General features: G+C 39.9%; 1 protein-coding gene across 1 annotated transcript in view; it reads left to right on the top strand.

Annotated features, from left to right (window-relative positions):
• TMEM135 (transmembrane protein 135) overlaps positions 1-24,217 on the top strand; it is a 158,501-nt gene that overhangs the window by 78,438 nt on the left and 55,846 nt on the right. Inside the window, exon 6 of the mRNA XM_072326849.1 lies at positions 22,405-22,451. Within this exon, the coding sequence (XP_072182950.1) occupies positions 22,405-22,451 (47 nt within the window). The remainder of the gene's footprint in view (positions 1-22,404; positions 22,452-24,217) is intronic.

Genomic DNA, 24,217 nt, shown 5'->3' with positions numbered 1-24,217 from the left:
TTGTCTGTACTCAGAAGAGTTTCATAAATGAGCATCTTGTTTTCATTTTGGTACACTAATAATTCAACAATATAGTTTATGTCAGTTTAGGTATACGCATATGCTAAAAACAGCACTTAGCATTGAGGTTCACAAAATATTTTGATTATTTTATGACAGGGATGTGGGAAATATTGTTATAAATAATGGAACTGTTAACACAAAAGACAAAGTATACCACTGTGGTAAACGGTTTTCGTTAGCTTTGTGGGACTGTATTAATTTCATTAAGTTTTCAGGCTAACTGCAGGATATTGTAATATGTCACTCATTAGTACTTTGCTAACAAGGTATTAATTGTTTATATGGCCACTGATCTGCTAATGTAGCAACAGAGGTCATTTATCCTAAGATACAATAAAGAGAAATGTATTTTTGCTGCCTCTAATAGCTAATAAATGTTTAGGATTTGCCCACATATATAAAATAGCAGTGTGAGATATCAGTGCAGCTGACCCTGAATTACTGTTTCTCAGCAGACACAGTGACAGCAATGACGGATGACTGGCTGAGAGACGGGTCCTCCCTCAGTCGCTCACCAAGGCATTTTTGTGCAAACAAAATTATGATCTGAGATTATGTTACAGATGCTGGTGAAACACTTCTGGAATGAAAAGCTACAGCTGTTGGATGCTTAAATGCTGTGCTTTTTTGTCGGAGGTGTAGAGAACACTTTGTGCGTTCGAAAGCTATGGGGGATTTTAGAAAAGCTGAGCAGAATGGTTCAGAATTGATCCAGTGCCACTTGGGTCCTTCTCACGGTGATGGATGTGTCTCTATGCTTCCATCATATCTGTCTGTCCAGCAGATGCTGACAACTCCCCTTTGCTGTCCTCACTGATCAGAGCAGCGCAGTGTCCCCCCAGATGCATCCCAACATAACCCCTACTTTTGCATATTTTTAACAGGTCTTAATGCCTTCTTACCCAGTGTCCTTATTCTGCTCACACATTACCACTGTCATTTTGGAGATGCCATGTTACTGCCCTTCTTTTCACACTGACCCACAGAAGAGGCACAGCATATTTCTAAGTTTTGTCCTACTGTGTTTTTAGTGTATCAAGTGTCTGTGCAAAAACCTGTGCTTGTACCCCTCAGTGTGAAGAGCTGCTGTCTCTCTGTTAGGTGGCTGTGTAGACTTGCAACCTTGAAGTCCCCATCCTTCCCTTGCAGATACTGGCTCAAGCACCTGGCCATCCTTGCATCTCATCCCTACCTCCTTTTATGTTCTCCAGTATTGCAACAGGGTTTTTGCAAGGTCCTGCCAAGACAAAGTTACTACATGATTTCAGTGCTGGCTGTTGTTAGAATCATAGAATTACTAAAGGTAAAAAAGACCTCCAAGATCAGCTAATCCAACTGCCAGCCCACCCCCACCATGCCCACGATCCACATCTCTGAGTGCCACATCTCCACAGTTCATGAACACCTCCATGGATGGTGACTGCACCACCTCCCTGGGTAGCCTGTGCCAATGCCTCACCACACTTAATGAGATTTTTTCCTAATATTCAACCTGAGCATCCCCTGGCACAACTTAAGGCTAAGCTAGGATGTCTGCCATCCTCTAGTGCTCAGTGTTTCCCTAAGTAAGGGTTTTAGGAGACCTAAAATTAGTCAAAGCTGCTCTTATTGCTGGCATATCCATTTCCATCATTTTCTAAGTATGGATGAGAGCTCAAATTTTTCTATATTAAATCACTCCAGGAATGTTAAGAAATTCTATTTGAGATAACTTTAAAAAATTAATATGATTTTTTCTTTTCCTGGCAATCTTATCTGGCATTATACTAAGCATTTGAAAACTATGTGTATGAAACATCTGGAGATATACTAATGGACCGGAGTTGCATGAATGTCTCTTTGACCTATTCCTCCATTGCAGGTTTAAAGATTATAGTATCAAAATACTGCAGTAAATCACCTCCTAATTAAATTCTTTGTTGATATCTCAGAGGGTTGAAATTCCTTTGGGTTTTCCCACTGTGACCTTTGAAGATAAGACTCTGATTTGTAATGTCTTCCACTACTCTGAAATAGTTTCTGCTCAGGTGAACTAAGAAGCTGATAAAAAATGGTGCCATCTTCAAGGCACAGGAAAGATCTAAGGATTTCATATTACATATCTGTTCATCTCTTTCTTTTTTGTGGCTTTAGGGTTTTTGGTGGTGGTGGAGGATTTTTTTTTCATTAACAGAATAGAGAAGGTTGCAGCCTCTCATAATAACTGAGAGTTTGTATCCCGTTGTGCAAAGCTGTCGCTTTAGTGATTGCCAGCTTTCTAATGCAAACACTTTTTATCTGGAAGACAAAATTCTGTGCTAGATTAAATGTTTATTACAGGTAAAGCCTGAGAAGGCTCTTAGTTTCTGTCTTGAAACTGTCCAGTTTGAAGAAAGGATTTCAAAACAAACCAGAAGGTAACAAATTCTGAAGGATTTCCAAGGCAGTATTTTATTACTTTAGTTTAATTTAATTCAATTTTTATTTTTTATTCTTTTATTTAAACAAAAATGTTGCTTCATCCTGGCAATTTTGCGTCTTTGGTTCATTTAAGTGATAAGGCAGCGGGCGCTCAGGATAGGTACATAGAGGAATTAAATCTGTAAGCATCAAGCCCTCATTCTGCTTTATTACGTTCTTTGTTGTGAGTTTGACCTGTGATTTAAGAAGCAAACTGGTGACAACGATCGGTGTTTTTCCTCGCAGACAATGTTTTCAGATATGCTTATCAATTTGTTATGGGCTACAGTGTTGATCAACACTGGAAGAAGCGTTTCCTGGCCCCAGTAGTGCAGTAGGTGTTCAAATAGCACGAAGCACTGCCAGAATCATATCATAGAATCATAGAATGGCCTGGGTTGAAAAGGACATCAAAGAACATCTAGTTTCAACCCCCCTGCTATGGGGAGGGTCACCAGCCACTAAACCAGGCTGCCCAGAACCACGTCCAGCTTTGGAAGCTCTGGAAGCAGTCTGAGAATTGCTTTGATGTGCTGATATTTGTGCATGGACAGTAAGTTAAAGACTCTGTACAAGGCTCACTTTAGTTCTGATCTTTGTAATGTCAGCTAAACCTCTTTAACACAAAGGAAGCAGCAGAAAGCCCCTACCACTGTTTTTTCACAAAAGGAAGGCAGCTTGTAATTAGGGTTGAAAAGGCCCTTTAATGGTGTACTAACTTATTCCTCTTCCTTGTCCTGACAGGTTTAATTACTCCTAAATATCAGTGAGCAGACTGATGATTAGCCCAGAGTCAACCAGCTCCACTGGTAATGGAACTGGTAGAACAGTCCCTGCCATTTTGTTTCATTTCTGTCAGTCCTACTAGTGAATTATTCTTCCCCAGGTAACCTGTGTTTTACTTCATTGTAAACAAGGCATTTCAGCTGTTTTCTTTGGATCTAACAGGTCCTTTTTTCAACTTCTCTGTGATGGTACTGGCTGCAATTTAGAGTGCTTAGGGCAGCTTTGCTAGGTGTTGTGTTTTTCCTTAAAGTTGTACACTGACATTCTTTCCATTATGTTATTTTTTGTGTGGGTTTTGGTTTTTTTTTGTTTTTTATAATTATTAATTAAACTGAAATTGCCCCCCTTTCATATTTTTCTCCCCTAGATTTCTTGCATTTATTCTTAAAGTATCCCACCACACAACTTTTCCATATAAACTCCACCAGTATTTCCTTCTTTCTTTACCTTCAAGAAACACGTCTTTCATGTCACTCTCGAGCAGCTGATTTGTACAAAGACCAAGCCCCACCACAGCTACCCTCCCTTACAGTCCTCAGCAGGTCCAAGCTCCTTTTCTCTCTCCCTTCCACCCTTCTCCCACTGCCTCCCCCAGTGCTGTTGTACAAATGCTGTGCTGCTGTCAGCCCACTTCTATGTGATTCATCCCACCTGATGAACAGTTGCTGTCTGTGCACCCATCTGCTTGCTGGCTTTTTTATTTTATTTTATTTATTTTATTTATTTATCTTTCTGTAGAAATATGGAAATAAGCTGATTGTCACTATACACTTTTTCTCAGGTGCTGTATATCATCATTTCACTGTTGCTTTTGTTGTGTGGCAAGCAATGGGGAATAAACACGTGAAAGAAGATTATATATTGGCAGAAAAAAGAAGAATTATGCTGTTAATCACTAGAATTGATAAACTGTGCCGAATCTTTATGAACTTGTCTCATGTGGGACAGATCTTGCCCAAGCAGCTTAATTAAAGGGAACCAAAACGGGATGAATGAGTGCAGCAGACATGACTCGCTGTGCAGAGGTGTGCTCTGAACTCACTGCGCTGTGCCCTGCTGGAAGTCTGCCTCTGCTTCAGAGCTTTGTCATTACTACAGTAAAAGGGGAAAATTACAGTGGTTGGGCTGAAGGTATCACAGCATGCTCAAAGAAGTGCTGTTCTGATGTTTGAAAATACGTTGATGTATGAATGTTGATGGGATGCTCTGAAAGCAGTGCTTCCTATTTTATAGTGTTGGCCCACGTCAGGGGCAGATGTTGGTGGCATGGCACCTTGAACACCTCCAGGGACAGTGAGTCCACCATCTCCCTGCGCAGCCTGTGCCAACATCTCTCCTTCTGAGAAGAAATTGTTCCTAACATCCAACCTGAATCTGCTGTGGCGCAACTCAAGGCCGCTCTTGTCCTGTCACTATTACCTGGGAGAACAGGCTGACCTCCCCTCACCACAACCTCCTTTCAGGGATCCGTAGAGAGCAATAAGGTCCCCCCTGAGCCTATTCTTCTGCAGACTGAACAATCCCAGTTCCCTTAGCCTCCCCCCATATCACTTGTGCTTCATACCCCTCACATCTCTGCTGCCCTTCTCTAGATACTCAATATCTTTCTTGTAGTGAGGGGAACATAGTACTCAAGGTATTTATTAAAATGAGATTTTGTGAGCACAATGGTTCATTCTTATTCACCAAAACCATTATATTTATTTCCAAATTTTCAGCCAAATATCTGTAACATGACTAATTAAAGTGTTGCCCAGAGTAATACTCCGGGTAGAGCAGCGTTGTATTTCTACAAGGTTTTCTCTGTAATTTGATAGCTGAAAATATCTGTCTGTGCTTTACTCTGGTGTATACTTGTTTGACTTTGTGTAATCTGATCTCTTGTCTGAGTTTTGGTAAGAGTGGGCCATGTGCTGCCTGCTGCCCAGCTCTGTTCTGCTTTTGTCCCAGTTGTTTTCACTTTAGTAATGATTCCCTGTGGTCTGTGAACATTCAGGTCCATGTGAGGTCAACCATACCTCGCAAATAGCGACAGTGGTGCAAATAATGACAAATAGGAGGGGGTCACGCAGTGTTTCCTGTTTCCTGCATTTAACTCAGAAGCTTCTGATTTGCGAGCAGTTGCATTGCTGCACATAGTTGGGTGCGTCTTTAAGCATTCCGAATATTCTCCTGCTCCTGACCTCCTTTTGTTTCCCATCTTTCAAATGCTTCTTGGAGCAGGAGCCTACCTGGGGATGTTCTCCCTCAGATGTTGCCTTTTTTGTGTTTTACATGCATTTTAGTTTGGTTTTCTTAATGGGTGTAGGTTAACAAAGCTGTTTCTGTTTAACCACTACCTGAACTGGGATGGTGTGAAAAAGAAATTGGTTCTACTGAGGGGTAATTTTGGTCATTGGCGACTGCTGAGAGCCCATGTTGGAAAGGGGTTTCAAAAAGAAGAGTTGACCCTGTAGGCAAACAGCATTTAGAAATTAGGAAACTGTGAGATTACCTGTATCATAGAATCATAGGATCATAGAATGTCATAGATGGGTATGGACCTAAAAGCCTGTCCAGTTCAAGCCTCCCACCATGGGCTGGCTGCCGCCCACCAGCTCAGGCTGCCGAGGGCCATCCAGCCTGGCCTTGAGCACATCCAGGAATGGGGCATCCATACATCTTATCTTATAGAGAAGCTCAGAGGATTTTATCTCCACCAAGTGATTCTATGAAGCATAAGGCTTCAGTAACATTACTTGTAATAACATTTGCATCAGTGATGGAAGGCTATCAGGATATGCTGAAAAAGAAAATGAAAACAACACAAATCACAATACTCTCTGCTCTGGCTTTTTAGAAAGCCAGTTCCAAACCATAAGATCGTAGGATTCTGCTCACGTTGTGCTGTCTGATATTGGCTGATGGAAAATAAAAAGCTTTTGGATTTCCTGATAGCCCTTTGCAAACTGTGGTGCTGGGCAGCGGTGGGCTCATTGCGGTAGCTGGAATGGAAACAGAATAAAAATGAAATCCTTTTGTTACTTTCTTGGATTTCAGAGAAATGACTAAAATCCCCCAAACCTCTGGAAATTATGGTAAAACAGATTACTCAAAGATTTTGGGAGTTTTTGCAAAGCCAATCTTTTAAATATGGAATAACAAAATTCGATATTTCTTATTAACATATGTCAGCAAATAAATTAAGATTTTGTGTGTTTTGTTATTGTTGTTCATTGAATTATTCTCATGTGCCTCATTGTGAAGAAATACAGCTACAACTTCTGGATGTGACCGATGCCCTGATTTCATGAACACCGGCATTTTACAGAGTAGGATGTGCACTTCAGCTCCTTCACAGGAAAGCTTTTTGAGACCATGGAGGAAGCAGACCAGAAATAGAATTATGCAAAAACTGCTGACTTTTCTGAAAAGAACTCCTGGTGATAAAGCAGTTTAATTACGTTGCTGCCATTTTGAGGAAAGAATGTCTACCTTTTTTTCTAAATTTGTCTGGACTTGAGGTTGCTAACCCATTGTTATGACTGCTTTGTGAGCTGGGACGTTTTATTTAGCTCTTGCTTTCGTAATTAATGATAAAATGCTAAACCTGGCCTTTTCAAGCAATCATTCTTTTGTTGTAGAAGGGACGGGAAAGATAGTTTTCTTAGAAAGAAACTTACAGTTGGGAAGACTGGAGCTTAGCTTGGTAGAATGCGGTTAGAACTTCTCATTGCTTGTTTACGCTATTGGTTATAACCTCAAAACTGCGTGTTTTTGGCTGAGCAGGGGACTGACCCTACAGAATGCTCTTAGTGCTTTCTGTGCAGACGCACAAGAACGTTTGGTTTTGTCCATGTTAAAGCCAGCAGTAGTCTTTGAAACTGAAATAATAGCATTTTCTGAGGATAACCCCACTTGGAGTTCCACTTCCATAGTTAGCTGTTGCTCCGTACACGCACCTCACTTCAGGAAATTCAGAAATGCACAGTGGGGATTTGGAGAGCTGGAATCATTTTAATCTAGCAGATGTTTTATGATCAGCTCTGTGTGTATTTCACCTTTTGCTGTGCTTCTTTCAAGGCTCTTATCCTGTGACTAAAAAAATATGTTACGTGCTGTTAGATTAACAAATCATTGGGCCTTCTTCACCATTTGTGGACTGCAGATGCAGAAGATAAAGAATCAAATGAGTTCTTCAAAGGGTGCTGTGCCGGGCCCTGTAATCTCCCCTGGATAAAGCTGGGTGCTGGTGTGCTCAGTGGTACCCAAGGAAGCAGGTCAAAAGGCCAATGGCTGCACTTTGGAAAGCATGAAGAAATCAGCTGAGCTTTTTGGTGCTGTGTTTGCAGATGCGTGTGTTAAATCAAAGCATTCCGTAACATTCAGTGTATTGACTGAATTCAGGTTGTACTTTTCTTCAGTTTTACTTATTCCCCTAAGGAGTCTTCTTAGAGTAATTGCGCTTATCTGGATGTTGTTCATCCTTCGCTATCCACTAAGCAAATCAGATCTATGAAATGCTCATATTACCTTGAGAGCTCAGGTGAGGTGGACTCTGGAGATATTCAGGACTAATTCAGTGCTGAATGGTATATGTTAAAAGAGATGAATTCCACCCTCTAAAGTATTTTATATTATTTTGCATTACATTCTTTTAATTGGAAACCATTCCCCCTTGACCTGTCACAACAGACCCTGCTAAAGACTCTGTCCACTTCTTTCTTGTGCTCCCCCTTTAGATGGCTGATCGGAATGTTTAGAATGTTTAAAGTGTTTAGAATGGCTGCTCTCAGGTCTTCTCAGACCCATCTCTCTCAGCCTTTCCTCATAGGGGAAACTTAATAACATTCAGTTCTATACACAGAAATAATAGTTAGAAAGAGGATTAGCTTTTAGAAGAGTTCGGGAACTGTCTGTGGTGTAGAGCTGGAGAAACTTGAAATTTCTGGGTACGTTCCTGGAATGTGGTCAGAGGTTTGCAACAACTGCACACTAACCTTGGAGACACTGCGGCAAATGTCAAGAGCTCATTAAATTTAGCTGCATGACTGATTGTATGGGCGGTTACAAATGCAGCTAATCCACCCATAATCACTTTTTCATGTACCCAGTAGATAATTTTCTGGGGACAACTTCGTATTCTTGCAAGTGTGTGCTGTCAACAGTTATATCAATGGAGTACAGAGCTATTTTAGCAAATCAGCTTGAAATTAATTTCCACAGTAATCATTCATTTTCCTACATTAGAATAGTTTATGTAAATAAGTTGCTTGGGTTTTCTTTTTATCCAGCTTATAGCTTTGTGCTTTTAAGTTGATATGAACTTTGTCTAATGAGCTTGCGGGTCTTTTTGAGCTGTTTTGCATGGAATTGTGATATTCTTTGAACCTATTCTCATTTATAATTTTTTAAAAGTCACAGAATCACTGTTTTTTCCAGTACCACTGTACCCTTACAGTTCACACACACAGAATCACACAGAATGACCCGGGTTGGAAGGGACCTCAAGGATCATGTAGTTCCAATCCCCCTGCCTAGCAGGGCCACCAAACATACGCCTTTACTAGATCAGGTTGCCCAGAGCCCTGTCCAACCTGGTCTTGAACACCTCCAAGGACGGGGCATCCACAACCTCCCTGGGCAGCCTGTTCCAGGACCTAACCACTCTCCTAGTACAGTTACCAAGAAACAAACCAGGAACAGTTGATAGACTGGGAAGATCTTTTCATCCCAACCTTTTCCTGCTGGTACACACTGTTGGGCACAGCAGCCATTGGGGCTGAGTACTGTGATGGCATCTGAGAGCTGGGATGAGCCTTCTGGTGGCAGCTCATGGAGAGGAGAGCAGCCCCTGTTTGATCTGAGGGAAGTTGTGATGATTTTCATATAGAACTTTTTGAATTAGAACAGATCTTCAAAGGTCATCTAGTCTGACTCCCTGCAGTGAACAGGGAGAGGAACATAACTTCTGTTATGTTCTGTACCAACCTTTAAACATTTAAGAGAATTTTTCAATTTAATCACCCAGAGCTGTAATCCTATAGTGATATTAATCCCATTTCACTTACTTTTACTGATTTAGTGGTATTATTTCTGTGCTAAGAAACAACAGTAGCAGAAGGAAGGAAGATCGTTCTGTCTTTTCTGTAACACTCTCTGTGAGTGCCAAGGCTTTTTCCTGAACCTGTGGTATTAAGAAGGGGGTGTTGGAACCTCTACCTTTTGAATGGTACTTAGTAAAACACACAATGCAGCTTTAAAACTGCTGGGAGAGAGGGGAGTGTAATACAGTGTAAACAGTTTATCTAACAAGGTTGTAATGGAGTTGTGTAATGGGAGAGAATTGCATGTTCCCTGAGGTCTGAGTCTTTGCTGTGTAATCTGTTTTAAAAGGACATCATTAAGTATTTCAGTAAAACACCATTATGTTTCCAACAGTTTCTGTATCAGATTGAGCTTCCCTTTATCAGACCTAAGGATCTTAAAGCTTAATAAAACCTTACGGAAAGGCGCTGTGAATCCATCTCAAATGGCTTTAAATAGTGCAACTCAGCTTGCGATCATCATCTCCTCTTCCTTCTTACGCTCTGTGTGAGATTCAAGGACCAAATGCTAAAGTTAGAAGGACCAAATGAGGAGCTCTTTGAAGGACTTGTGAAGTCCTCCCTTCCCCAAAGAGCTCAAGTGCCCGTGGCAGCTTAGCAAACTTCACCGAGAAGTAATCCCATTGCAGCATGCACTCTTTACTTCATCATATAGAGTACTCTCTGCTTCCACCCCTTCCCAAACAATTCTGGTTGTATGTCTTTCCCAGTGTGGTTATAATGAGATGTTAGCTGTTAAGAGCCCTTGTTACTCTGAGGAGTTAATTGTGTCTTTTGATGACAGCTCGTGTCAGCTGTGCATTACGGAGGTGGCTATCTCAGGAAATGTGAGAGGCATCTCCTTAACTCCCTGTGCTATTCTCCCCCTCCTCGTGTTCTTGAGAGGCTGTTACGTGCGAGGAAGCATGTGTGGTTTGTGATGCTACTGAAAACTCTGCCAAAGCAATAGGTAGCTGCAGAAATACTGATGTTAGATGGTGCCATGTAGGATCAGGGAATCATTATGGTTGGAAAACACCACTAAGATACTCTCTTCCAACCATCAGCCTGTTACTATGCCTGCTAACCCACGTCTCTCAAAGTTGCAAGTATGCAATGGATTATGCTTAAAAATAAATGATAATAAATAATTTTAAGTAGTTTAATTTCTGTTAGTAAACACCGAAATACTATTGTATGTATTATACAAGTGTACATACATTAAAAAGCCACACATTTGTAGTAGGAATCTCCAAGTGCTGCATGGCTTTCAGAGGGGAAGCCCACAGTTTCTGTAAGTTTGGGCACATGCACCAGGAAATTATTGAGGCTGAAGAATAACTGTTTGTGGTGGGTTATTTTTCAGGCAGATCAGTTCCCTGGGTGTGTTCATCACATAGCTGCACAAACAGCTGTGGAGATGCAGCAGAAGGGAGATAGGGGGGCAGGAGTGAGTCCTCAGGTGTGAGGCACTGGGCTTAAGCAGATCCATCTTGAAGGGTGGTCAGTCGTGAGAGGTTAAAGAGTCACAAAAGCTGAGGCTGGAAAAGACCTCTGAAGGTGATCAAGTCTGTCTGTTGGCCACAGAGCAAGAAATCTAAATCTAAGCTGTTCTTGAAAGGGTTATCTGACTTGCAGATGTCTGATAATAGAGGTTCTTGAACTCATGGTGTGGTGGATTTTTTAACAGTGAAGTAGAAAACAGAAGTTATAATTAGAAATTGTTTACTTAAGGCATTAGGAGAGAACCTAAATTTAATTAAGGTCAGATTTTCTTAGATGATTATTTTTCCAGGCAAAAATGATACAGTTTTTTTGACGTAGGCTTCTGTCTCTGGCTCTCAGAGTGGTTATGGAACAGGGAAACATAGTATAGATAAAACAAATAGTACTGTTAAATAGTACAGAAAAACAAACAAATAAACAAACCAGGAATCAAACCTAAACAAACCAGGAATCAAACCTAAACCTTTGTGCCTTTTCTTCTCTAGTTCAAATGGTATATATTGGCAATGTGAGAATAAACAATACTTTTTCCACCATGTATAAGTGTATGTAAATAAGGGCTTGAATGCTCTGAGAGGATCAGTATTTGAGCTGGCTCTGTTCAGGTGCTGCTGTGCATGTACAGGTGTTGATTGGCTGTAGCATGCTGACTGCAGTGTTTTCAATGGAGAAAATGCGTATGATGTTCAGTGCTTGTTGTGTGCTTTTATTCTGTGTGTGCTCCTAGAGCATATGTGAATGCCAAGAAGTGTAGAGAGCAGAGCACATACGTGTTGTATGACACATATGTGTGCACCTGATCATACCTTTTTCTGGTTATCATTAGATGCTATTTTTATGGATGACTGAAAATTTGTACTGAAAATGGAGGTTAAGTAGCTCTGCTATAAATGACTGTGGCTGACACTGTGGGGTTATTTTTGAGTTACAGAAAGACATTCCTGAGGAGCGTCCAAAAGTTTAAGTAAGGCTTCTTTCCCATGAGTGTGTGACATTTTGCACAGTAAAGCCATGACTCCCTGGGATTCTTTGACCCTCACGTGCTGTGTATATTTTATCCTTATACAATGCAAGCAGACAGGACATAAATGAAAGTTTAGCAAGTCGTAGTGTTTTATAACTAAACTTTGTACAATGGTTGGCAAAAAGTATTTGTTAGGAATACCAGGTTTCCAGTCTGCTTCTGTTTTTCTCCTCCAGTGATATTTTAGGGATAAGGAACTGTCAGTTCCACTTATATGATGATAGCACATGCTTTTAGCATTGATTTGAGTTAATCTCCCTTTCCATATGCCTATCGTCAAGTTACCCACTTGCTGAAACCATCAGAGGTCTATGCAAGTGGCATGTGCTAAATCAGAGCATGCTACAAGTTCTTGCAATTGTTGAAGAAGTCAATCTAGCTAAAGTAATTCTGCTGTAGTAGTGGGAGAACCTTTCTTTTTTCTTCTGTCTGCTATGATAATATTATTTCTATGTCTTTCAGTCTGTTCCCCTCCTGTCTCAGTGCCTGTCAGTATTTCATCTTATCCTGGGATTCTTTATAATTTTTACCAATACAAAAACAGATACAAATATGTAGTAAATACAATTTTCACCATTATTTCTGGATACAACAGCTTTCAAGATGGCACATGGCACAGAATTTTGTGGTTGGGATATTATTCCAGTACGTGTGCTTTTCAGCACCAAAAATACTTGAGCACCTGTAAACTTCCGAAGACAAAAATCTATTGCATGATATTTGGCACAATCAAACCTTGTAATTCTTCAGTGACTCTGAGCTCTGGAATCGAAAGAGGCAAACAAAAATCCTCACGATGAAGGTGAAATCTGGGATGATATCTGTAACATGAGCTAAGGACTTATGATGTCAGAAGCCTAATAGGAGACGTCTGCACAGACTATTAAGAAAATTTATTGTTTTGTTGTTTTGTTTTTTTTAGTATTTACTACATTTGTAATACTCTTGTAGGATAGGTAACCATAACTTAATTTCAGCTAACATATGGATTTAATGCTTAGAGTCGTTAGTGACTTTGTAGTTTTCATTTGCACTGTTGTACTTGAAGTTTATTTCAAATCCTACATTTCAAATGCATCCTGATTTGAATAACTCGCAGCCACCTGCTCCTCACTTCCATTCCTCAAAGCTGCACAGAGAGGAAGCACAAATTGTGCTGGAGGAAGCACAAATTGTGGGGTGTCATGGGCTGTGGTTTTATTGCAGCAGTGTGCTTCACTTTGGTTCATTAGGGCAAAAACCCAGCAGCCTCTTCCTGATCCTGTGCAGTCATCACTGAGCCATAGAATCAGAATGGTTTGGATTGGAAGGGACCTTTAAGATCACATAGTTCCAAACCCCTGCTATAGACAGGGATATCTCCTTCTAGACCAGGTTGCTCACAGCCCCATCCAGCCTGGGCTTGAATGCTACCAGGGAGAGGCCATCCACAACCTCTCTGGGAAACCTATTTCAGTGTCTCACCACCCTCACAGTAAAGTATTTCTTCCTGATATCTAGTCTAAATCTACACTCTCCCAGTTTAAAACTATTTCTCCTCGTCCTATCAGTACATAGCCTTCTAAAAGGTATGTACTTCCGTAGGCAAGTTCAGGTACTGGAAGGAACTTGGGATGGAGTCTTTGTGATGGAAAAAAGATGGGGTTCAATTTCCTATGTGTCTCTATTCTAGTAGAGGGCATATGGAAGCGATCAGTCAGATAAGGTTCCCCCCCAAGCAGGAGTGATGCCCACAGAAGTTGGCACTGTTGGAAAGGAATCCATGAACCAAAACATGTAACAATCATGAATAACTCATTAGTTTGTTGTACTGTCACAGTGACACAGTCCTAGAACTTAGAACTGGGTTTAAGGTGTACATTTTAAATCTGGTTCAGTACAATTCATTGATGTAACATAAAATACTTGAATGTGTTATCAGAATACCTTGACATTGCTTCTTTCTGGACTCTGTGTGTTAAATACATTTATGTGTTTATATGGATAGATGGATAGAAATTTGGAGAGTTATTTATATTTCTGAGGTAAATGAATGTTTACAACAACAAAAAAGCCCTACATGGCATATGAGAATTTCAGGGCCTCAAATTCAGTTCCATGGGCCCATGTCAGTTATTTCAGAGGAATCTGCTCAAATGTGGTGTGTTAAAAAGAGGTTGGAAAAATTTACTCCTTGTAGTTTATATATTTTAAAGCTCTTCCTAGGAAAATATGGGATGGAGTTGAAGTGTGTGTAGAACAAATGCTGAATTGTCTTCTTCTTATCATTTGAAGTTTATTGAGTGTGTGTGAGGGGAGGTTTGAGGTTGTATTCAGAAGCGCTGCATGTTATCTAGAGTGTTATTTGACATGAGGTAATTTTGTCCGTTTTTTCCCTCAAGTCAAGGCTACATGTATAAAATACATATGTTAACTGTAACAATTTTCAGCAGTCCTACTGAAAAACAGCAGACCAGGGTGAGGAGATGACTTCCACATGAAGACAGAAAGCTCTTCCTGCATCACGGATGCTCGTTTTGGCCTCTCCACTCCCCAGATGCCACTTGCAGTGAATCTTGCAGGAATGTAATTCTCTTTAAGAAATGTAGCTTGGTTGAATTTGATTGAAACCAGGCTAGGAGTTTGAATATTATAGTTATATAGGGATAGGAAATGAAACTCAAAAGCACAGAAATATTCTCTGTAAGTCTGTTAATTGCTAGAGTGGATGCTTATATAAGTTGCCTCAGTCAGACTGGTAATATGATCAGAAAGAGGAAAATAAATTTAGATTCTGGAATTAAGAAGTAATGGTCACTCCAGCTAATGGAAGAAAGCGGCCAGGATCAGATTTTGTGTGAAGCAAAGTTTCATCCTTTGGTTTTTGAGAGTATTATTCCCCAAAGAAGTTGAGCATTGGTGCAAGTAAGGTTAAGAACATGGTTAGGTAACTTGACAGTGATGGAAACAGCACTAGACAAATGCTGTGGTTGTCCAGAACTGATTGTTTGTTGTACAGGAAATTTAGAGCTGAGCTTGGTAATCCTTGTGGGTCCCTTCCAACATGGATTGTTCTATGATACTGTTGTTGAAATCACATTGATAAGAAATCAATTGATGCTAAATGAAAAGAAAAACGAGGCAAGAACACTAAATAACTCATGCAAAAGATAATCAAACCAAGACAAAAAGTTATCATTAGTGTACAAGTTAGACTGGAAAACTGAATGAGAATTAGGTAAGCTCATTGATTTGATATAGTTGCACATTTTATTATATTCACTTATATTTACACTGTGGTTTTATGTACCCTGAAAATGCCTGAAGTTTTGTAAGCTGGGAAAGGTGAAATAGCTGCTAAATCCCTATTGAAAAAGCAGGATACTGCCGTGTTAAAATAACCCAACACAAAATCAACCTTAATTATAGTAACGTGAAAGCATTTCACATTATTTTTGTTCAGTTCCTTTGAATAGAAACAGAATGGTATAGATCACACGGCCTATGAAGGTTATTCACTCTTTGGATGCTTCAGGGACTATTTGTGTCTGTGAAAAACAGTGATGAAATCAAGCGCTTGCAAGGTCTGGTTATTGTTTTGGATTGCAAATCAGCTTTTGAAACTGGTTGTGCGCTAAGTTTTACTCCAACATTTATTTGATTGAATTCCACTTCCTTAGCACAATTTTAAACGACTCATTACTGTCATAATAAGTAGAAAGTAGATCTAGATTTTTTACATTTTATTGTTCTGAGCAGTTGGGCATTTTTCTCTCATTTGTATTAATTTATCACTGATTTAGAAAACAACACTAGACAGATCCCTCTTTATACTGATTGTGACTGATAACTGAGGGGTTACGTTTTAGAAGCCAAGACATGCCACTCAGCTGCCCACAGAGCCCCATGCATGGTTGGTTTTCGATGGGCCATTTGCTTTCAGAAGAGACATTTCAGGATATACTGTTACATTTTTGGACTTTATTCTCTCACATGCATTCTTACATGGCAGTGGCTTTCTGAAAAGAGGATTATGAAAGGCTATTTCGTTGCTCCATTTCAGCATGCTGCCACTTTGTTTGCTGTGGTTATTATTTAGAACAGGGAGAGACGTGACAAGTGCTTTGTGAGAAAAGAAATGAAGTGTTGCTGGAGTGCCCAACTACATGTGCATATAAGGAATTTATGAACTAGGAAGTCCTAGGGTTTAATTTTCTGCCATGCTGTTCTGACACCGGCAGGTGCTCCCCATCCACGCTCAGTGATGGTCTGTGTTTTGCAATTGTGATTCAGTTGTGATCAAGCGTTGGTGCTTTATCTTGCATCTACACGATCTCTTGTTTAATAACGGTTATTACTCTTCCTTTTGATCTTTTCTCTTTAGAGATTGCTTAAGACTTGCTGGCAGAAACGTGTGGTGTTAGTGGAGTAGGTATAGCAGAATGGGCAAAATGCCCAACACAGATCTGCCAAATTGTTTCATGTGTTTTTGTAAAGCTTATCAGTTTTGAAGAGGTAGAAATGTTGTATTGCTTCAGAAGTGATCTAATTTAGAGGAGAAAATTCATTATGTGGTTAACAAAGATTGTGACAAAAGATCTCACCAGTACTTGGAAAGCTCATGACATTTTCCCAAATGTCATGGATTTCAAGTATAGAAAATTATGGAATCTTCAAGGCTTGAAAAGACCCCCAGGATCATTCAGTCCAGCTGTCCACCCACCACCCATATTTCTCCAGTAAACCATGTCCCTTAGTACAACATCTAAACATTTCTTGAACACCTCCAGGGATGGTGACTCCATCAATTTCCTGAGCAGACCATTCCAGCTCCTGACCACTGAATCACACAGAATCACAGAATGACCCAGGTTGGAAGGGACCTCAAGGATCATGCAGTTCCAACCCCCCTGCCTAGCATGGCCATCAAACATACACATCTACTAGATCAGGTTGCCCAGGGCGCCATCCAACCGGGCCTTGAACACCTCCAAGGACGGGGCATCCACCTATTTTCCATTTTTTGAAAATATTTGGGGTTTTTATAATTATTTTTTTTAAATATTTTTATATCAAATATTAAATAATTTAATATTAAATATTAAAATATTTAAAATATTTGTTTCTTTGTTTTTGGGCCAAATAATATGCATGGGAAAGAAGCAGAATGGCATTTAGGAACAAAGAAATTGTTCCTTGTGTCCGAAGTAGAGGCAAAGCTGGAGAATGGGTCAACTGATTACAGGACTATCTTCCTTAATCCCTGGAAACATTAATCTCATGTAATGGAAGATACCGCATCTACTCTACCACTACTCAACTAGGTACTCAGAGGTTGAAAAAGTGCTTGTAAGCTCTATCAACAGAGAAAGAAAGAAGCTTTTCTGTGGATAGATATCAGGGTGACTTTTTTAAGGATTAAAGCAATATGTGAAATGACTTTTTCTTCTGGATCATGTATTTAAAGGGTAAAAGTCTGAGACCACATTTTCATTGTAAATTTTGGAAGAGGTTGACTCAAGTAACAATTGCTGGAGGGACTTGGCTTTACTGACCTTCACGTCAAATATCATTTGAGTTTTAAGTTTCCCATGATATTTACCAATTAATTTGTCCTCACACAGGCTGCAGCTGAGTGTTCTTTCTTTCTGCAGTATGCAGCCTTCATGAACTGCGAGCAGTAACTTTTTTTGTCCATACCTTTAGCTCTCACATGGATTGCTAAGTGCTTCATCAAGAAGGTGATGGTTTTCACATCTCAGGAATAGCCTTGAAGTCAGGTGTTGATATGCTAGTGTTCCAGACACCCTTGAGGCCTCTGCGAAATGGATTTAACACTATCCAGTGTTGACACTCTAAAATACCAGAGGCAGCTAGTATCCCTAGTGTGTCCCCTTGGTACAGATTACATATATCTTCAGTGCTTTTCCTTTTTAATTACAACATTTGGGTATTTTAAAACAAACTTATGTTCTACTGTTCTTCTGACAGCGTGGGACAATCAGCAGCCTCCAATTAGAGACTTTTTTAGCCCAGAAAGTCTGACTATAAACATCACTGTGATGAAGAAAATGAGTGTCATCTACAGGGGGGTGTACTTGGACATTCAGAAGCAGGATATTGGAACCCAAAAAATGCCCAGCTGATGTCTCTGGGTCAGTCCATTCCCCAGAAGTCAGTACAACCTCACTGCTTATCACCTGCTGACCCCAAAACTTCCAGGTAAATCAGCAGGAAACTGCTGCTTCATTGAAACATGTCACTCATGAAGATGAGAAAAAATTGGAGAATAGAATCATAGAATTGCTTGGGTTGGAAGGGACCTTTAAGACTATCCAGTTCCAACTCCTGCCATGGGCTGGTTGCCCCCACCAGCTCAGGTACCCAGGGCCCATCCAATCTGGCCTTGAGCAGCTCCATGGATGGGGCACCACAGCTCTCTGGGCAGCAATGCCAGGGCCTCTCTACTGTTTGAGTAAAGAACTTGGATATATCCAGTCTAAATCTTCCCTCTTTTGATTTAAAACTATTACCCCTTGTATTATCACTATGTATCCATGAAAAAAGTTAATTCCTTCCTGTTTATAAGCTCCCTTTGAGTATCGGAAAGCCACAATGAGGTTTCTCCTCAGCATTCTCTACTCCAGTCTGAAGAAGCCTGAAATGCCTCTGAAGTTTTGTCAGGAACTTTCCTTTTTTTATTAAGGTTTAGTGTAATGCAGTAACCAGTATAGTACGGTAAAGTGCAATGTAAAAAACTAAATTACAGCACTCAAATATGCTGACCTGGCACAGGGAATTTTCCTTGTAACCTCTGTGCATTTCTCTGAACTTGTTAAAATATTCAGGGTGGATCACTCTCATTAGAAACATTTGGGTTGTCGGCTTGTTGTAGCTGTTTCTGCAGCTGGGAAGTTTCAAGGTCTGTGTGTTGCTAAGCACGATTTGTTGACCTTGTATCATAAATCAAAAAGTGATGGATTGGCAAGAAAATCCCAAACTAGACTTCCTGCTTGCTAGCTACTATTTTGAGGCTCAATTCACTCAGTATTTAGAACTATATTTCTGTAGGCCTCAGCATTTTTTAAATCATTTTTAGTGTAGTTATTCTTCAGATTTAAAATAGCCATTGAATGCTGTAGATACTGAGGATGCAGCCTAGAAATTATGTAGAGCATGGAAAAGTTTAGTTGGGAAAGCAAAATGCTTGTTTTGAAAGCAGCTTAATTTTGGAATGCAGCAACCATTGGCTTTCTGTATGTTGGTGATACAGTAAGCCGACAAGGGCTGGACTTCACATGTAGAGCCATGCTTTTCATGCAGAAGAGGCTGGTGTAGCTGCACATTTTACTGTCGTTCAGTGTTGTTACAGTCATTCACTGGGCTGGAAGCAGCTCTTGAGCAATGGTGTCAGATATTCCCACTGCATTGCCAAGAGATGTTTGCTTCTACTGCTTGTAAACCTCTCTGATAAGGAAAGGTTCCACAAGCTCGCAGGTGACTTGTTGCAGTGTACCAGTGCCCAGGAAGCTCTTCCTAACATCCAACCTATGTTGTCCTTGCTGTAGGTTTATTTCACTTCTCCTTCTGTACCAATGACCAATGAGATATTTATCAGTATGCGCTTATGACTTGTATATATTTGAAAATAGTTCTATTTGTCATCAGTTACCTCTGTGTTTGGTTTCAGCAAATGGTTCTTGATTTTTGCCAACATTTATGCCCTGCATGCCTGTTATTTTCACTGTCTCCTTCTACACTGTATTGTTTTGCCTACGCTTCCTTTTAGTGCCCAAAATTAAACTGCAAGATTTTAATAGCATCAGGTTATTAGTGTAATATATTGCTACATCTTACCTCCTCTGCTTCTAAACGAGTCCATAGTTCTATTTCATATGGCTTTCTGCAGCATCTATGGAGTTTGTTATACTCTTCTATTGCCTATGCAGTTGTTTCTACTTTTCTGTAATTTTTGAGTGTGTGTATGTATATGTGATTTTTCCTGCCAAGTATTTTGTATTTATTTTCATTGAATTTCTTCTTGTTGACTTTGGGCAATTCAGTCACATTATGTGAAGCCCTAAAGGATTTTGTTAATTTGTAACATAATCACTATTTCATCGTTAGAATCGTTAATGAAAAGGGATGCAAAACCTTTCAGTTGACCTCAGTTAAAATTCCTTTGTAGTTGAATAATGAACTGCTAACTTTGAGTTTTCTTCTGTATTGTATTTGAGGAGCTCTGTGCCCAATTTCTTAATGAACATATGCAAGTGCCACAAAGGTGCATTCAAGTACAGATAAATTACACTTCCTCCTTTACTTAAAACATCTGTCAAATAAGAAAATTACAATGGTTTTAATATATTGCTTGGCCAAGTTGGCTGTTTTTTATCATTTTGTCTAGATATTTATAACATTGAAGTTTCACATAATTTATTCTAATATTGCTATGAATATTAGATGTTGCCTGGCTGATGACCTAAGGCTGCAACCTTGGCTATTGTGCAGATAATACAAAACAGAGGAGTGATCGATGCACCAGGTCAGCCACCTGGCCAGTTTCTTGTGCAACCATCCAGAAGAACCTGGATAGGCTGGGGAGGTGACTGGCAGGAGACCCACGGAGCTCATCTTGGGGGCATCCAGCTGGGAAACATCTCTATAAGAAAGGACCTGGGGGTCCTGGTGGACACCAAGCTGAACATGAGCCAATAATGCACCCTTTGAGCAAAGGATGCCAGCAGACTCTTGGGCTGCATTAGAGGTGCTGACATCAGGTTGAGAGAGTTGGTCCTTCCTCTCTACACAGCCCTGGTGAGACACTTCTGGAGTGCTGTGGTCAGTGCTGGGTTCCCTAGTTTGAGAGGGACATGGATGTACGGGAGTGAAGGGCCTTGTCGTGGCTTTATGATTATGAAAGGCGCTGAAGGACTTGGAACATCTCATACGAGAGGCTGTAAAGACTAGGGTTGTTGAGCCTATAGAAAGGAGAGTTTAGAGGGAATATTAGTGGTGTGTACTTGTTCATGTGTAGTCAAACTGTAATCAAAGAACTTTAAGAAGGAAGAAGATAGGGAAAATAAAAGAGAATATTTAATAAATTGAGAGCATTTAATATGCTAAGATGGTCTGTTTTCTTTTTCCGGGAAACTGGTTCTTTGCCATTCTCACTTATTTCTCAATATCATTGCCTGGGGCTGTCAAAGTTGTCAGGGCTTTTTTTCCCTTCCGCCTTGCTGCAATGGCATCCAGACAATTGATGGTTGTTGTTTGAATGGCTAAATATGGTTTGAACTCCAGAGGGTTATGGTAGATCTTTTTAAGTACGTCTCAGGTTTAAAAGTGTCTGCATTTGCTGGTAGTTTGAAATATTTCATTGTCCTCACTTCACCCAAGTGCCTTCATATAGAATGATTTCAGATGTTCGCTTTTCTGATGCAGAATTGTGAAATGTGATAGTACTGGGGAAGGAAAAGGAATAAAACACAGTGTTACAATACCTTGTCTGACATAATTTGAAGTCATATATCAGAGGGCATTGAGAACAGAAATAGTCTCATTGTAAGACTTTTTTTTCTCTGAAGCTTACTATTAATTTTGCCTATTCAAGCTTTCTGATCCGTATCAACATACAGTGTCCAAATCCACTCTTCTACATCTGTTTGTAGCCTGCCAATATGTAGTGCCAGTATTCCCCTTTTTTTTTCCACTTTCACCGTCCGTATCTTATCTTGCTCAAAACCTCCTGAACCCTTGAAAATAAGTGCAAGCATTTACTAAAATTCTCGTGAGTTGTCTGCAAGTTATTTTCCTCCTAACTGCTGGTATGGTTGTGGGCCAGTGTATTTGGCACAAAACAGTATTTTCTCACTCCCAAGCTCTATCTGACAAAAACACGGATTAAGGCTGGTTATGAATTTAAAGCGTGATATGGTTGTTCCTGACTGTGCTGTGTGTACAGGCAGTTCTGCAGTCAAGGTACAAAAGCTTGTTGCTGTGTCGAGGAGAAGAACGGTGCTGCCTCAAGGCTTCGTCCTCTGTCTTCTTCCATACTCCTGGCACTGATGTCTCTCTCCATTCCTTTGCCTGTGATTCAGTGATTTCCTTATCTAAATTGGCAGAAAACACCATTTTGACTTTGTTTTTTCCACCCTGGGTTAAGGACGGAGAAAAATACAGTGTTTAAATTCCCATTCTACATTTTTATTTATTATTTTTTTATTCTTATTCTATTCTTGTTTTCATTATTATCAGTATTTATTTATTTCTCTTTTTATTATTTTATTGCTTTGCTGTGTACGCCATCCCACCACCCTATCCTGTATTTCTATTTTTTTTCTGGCATTCACAAGACTGACCCAAAGTCCACTATAAACAAGGGAATCCTTTTCGGGGGATTCAGACAAGCTTTCATTTGTGCTGTTGAAGCATATAAATAAAGCGTAACTTTTATAGGAGCAGTTATAAAATCTTTGCGATCCAGAACATAACGGAGAAGCGTGATTGTTGATGCAATAACACTCTTTCTCCTTCTTGTAGGTCCTTTTGTTCTGCATCACATCTGCTCTGTTCATGTTCTTTTTCAGGTATGTTGCTCATATGTCTGTTTATGTTTTTAAAGATTAAATAGCTGACTTGATTTTTGGTGTTCTTATGAAAACTTAGTATATTCCTGACTCAAGACTTCTGAGTTGAATGGAGTGCTTCTATGGCATTAAAAGCCAATGGCTGTGAACGTAATTGGTCTAAAAATGGAAATGCTGAGTTAAATGCTTTAAATCTTCTGGAGATTTCACTGATTACTTAGGGAGCCTCTTCCCGTTTTGTAATTAACACCCTGGAGATCTACCGTTACATAGTACAGAAACTGCTGAGATACTGCTTTATTATAAACTCTCACTGAGCTTACTGCAGGAAGATAATTTCTTCTTCTGATGAAAATACTATAGAATAGGAAACCGAGGTTTTTATAGTCTTAAATAATACCACATGTTTGATGTCCATGGCGGTACAACTGTTTCACATTCTTTTTTTCACACATTATCAGCTGTATTCCTTTCTTAAAACACTCGGTAGTGACTCAGATTATACATGGCTTTTATAACATTTTTTTTCTCCTCAGTTTGCAAGATATGTGTAATAAATTATTTACCTTCTCTGAGTTTCTTCTTTAAATGCCAGGCTCCCCACAATTGCTGTTTTATATCTCTGGTTGGACAATTGCTTGTTAAAGTAACCTTTGACTATAACCCTTTGCCTTGGAATTTTCTATGGCTTGCAGCCATCAATGATACTTCAAGCCATATGATCCCCAGATAATTGCAAAACTCCAGAAATTGCAGCTTGTTTCTTTGTAATTCCCTAACTTACAAATTACTTTCAGATATTGGCCAAGGACAGTCTGTGGATAGGGGAAAGCTATTAATTTAAAAGTTTCTAAAAAGTGTTCCTCCTTTCATCTACCACCCATGCATCAGCGGGCTTCTTGCTCTATTTTGTCCTGCTTCCAGCATTATAGCACAGCATCCTCTGCAAAGTTTAGTAGTTGGTTGAAAAGCTGGTAGAGCTGAAGCTGGACACCCGTCCCAATGAATGCTGATGAAACGAAAGCGCAGCACTACAGAGCTGGGCAAAGGTATAAATGCTGTGTGAGGAAGCACGTTGTCTCCTGTTTATGTCCTGATAACAAACCGGTTTGAACAGAAGACCTGGAAGCTGAATGAGAACTGACCAGAGCCCAGAAATATTTGGTGAATTCCTTCCTGACCTGACAATGCAACGTTGACAGTTGAATGAGTTCCAAGCCACTTTCTCTTCTAAAATTAGTCCCTCTGTGCCAGGGGTGACGGATATCCTGTTGAGCAATCATCAGGAACATTTAATTCCTTTGTGTCTCTTGTTATAACAGAGGAATTAAGTTACAGGGCTGGGTAATTCTGGGTCCATTAGTTTGATTCTCAGAAGAAAATATCGTGTTTTTTTTGTTGTTTTGTTTTTTTTTGTTTTGTTTTAAATAAACACCAACAAAACCTATATGATGGATAAGTTGAAGTAGATTTATAAAATAAATCAGCATAAATCAGTTTGTAGTCTTTTTTTTCCCCTGAGTTTAATCATTATTGTGATTAGAACATCATCACAGAGATTGACGAGGTACTCTCCATAAGGAAAACAGAGTCAGAGTCTCTGTGTACAAGGTGTGTAGTTGTGTGCATAAAACTGTTGGGTGGGAGTGCATTTACTTTGGACAACAGACTTGGAACAGAGGTGTATGCAAAATGGGTATGTGATGTGAACAAATGAAAACCTGGTCAGTTCTGGCAAAGTGAAGGTAAAATGCTTGAGTTCAAGT

Source organism: Excalfactoria chinensis, chromosome 1 (assembly GCF_039878825.1).
Source record: "Excalfactoria chinensis isolate bCotChi1 chromosome 1, bCotChi1.hap2, whole genome shotgun sequence".
NCBI classification, from domain to species: Eukaryota; Metazoa; Chordata; class Aves; order Galliformes; family Phasianidae; genus Excalfactoria; species Excalfactoria chinensis.
Note: the sequence above shows the minus strand (reverse complement) of the source record. Positions and strands in the feature narration are given on the sequence as shown.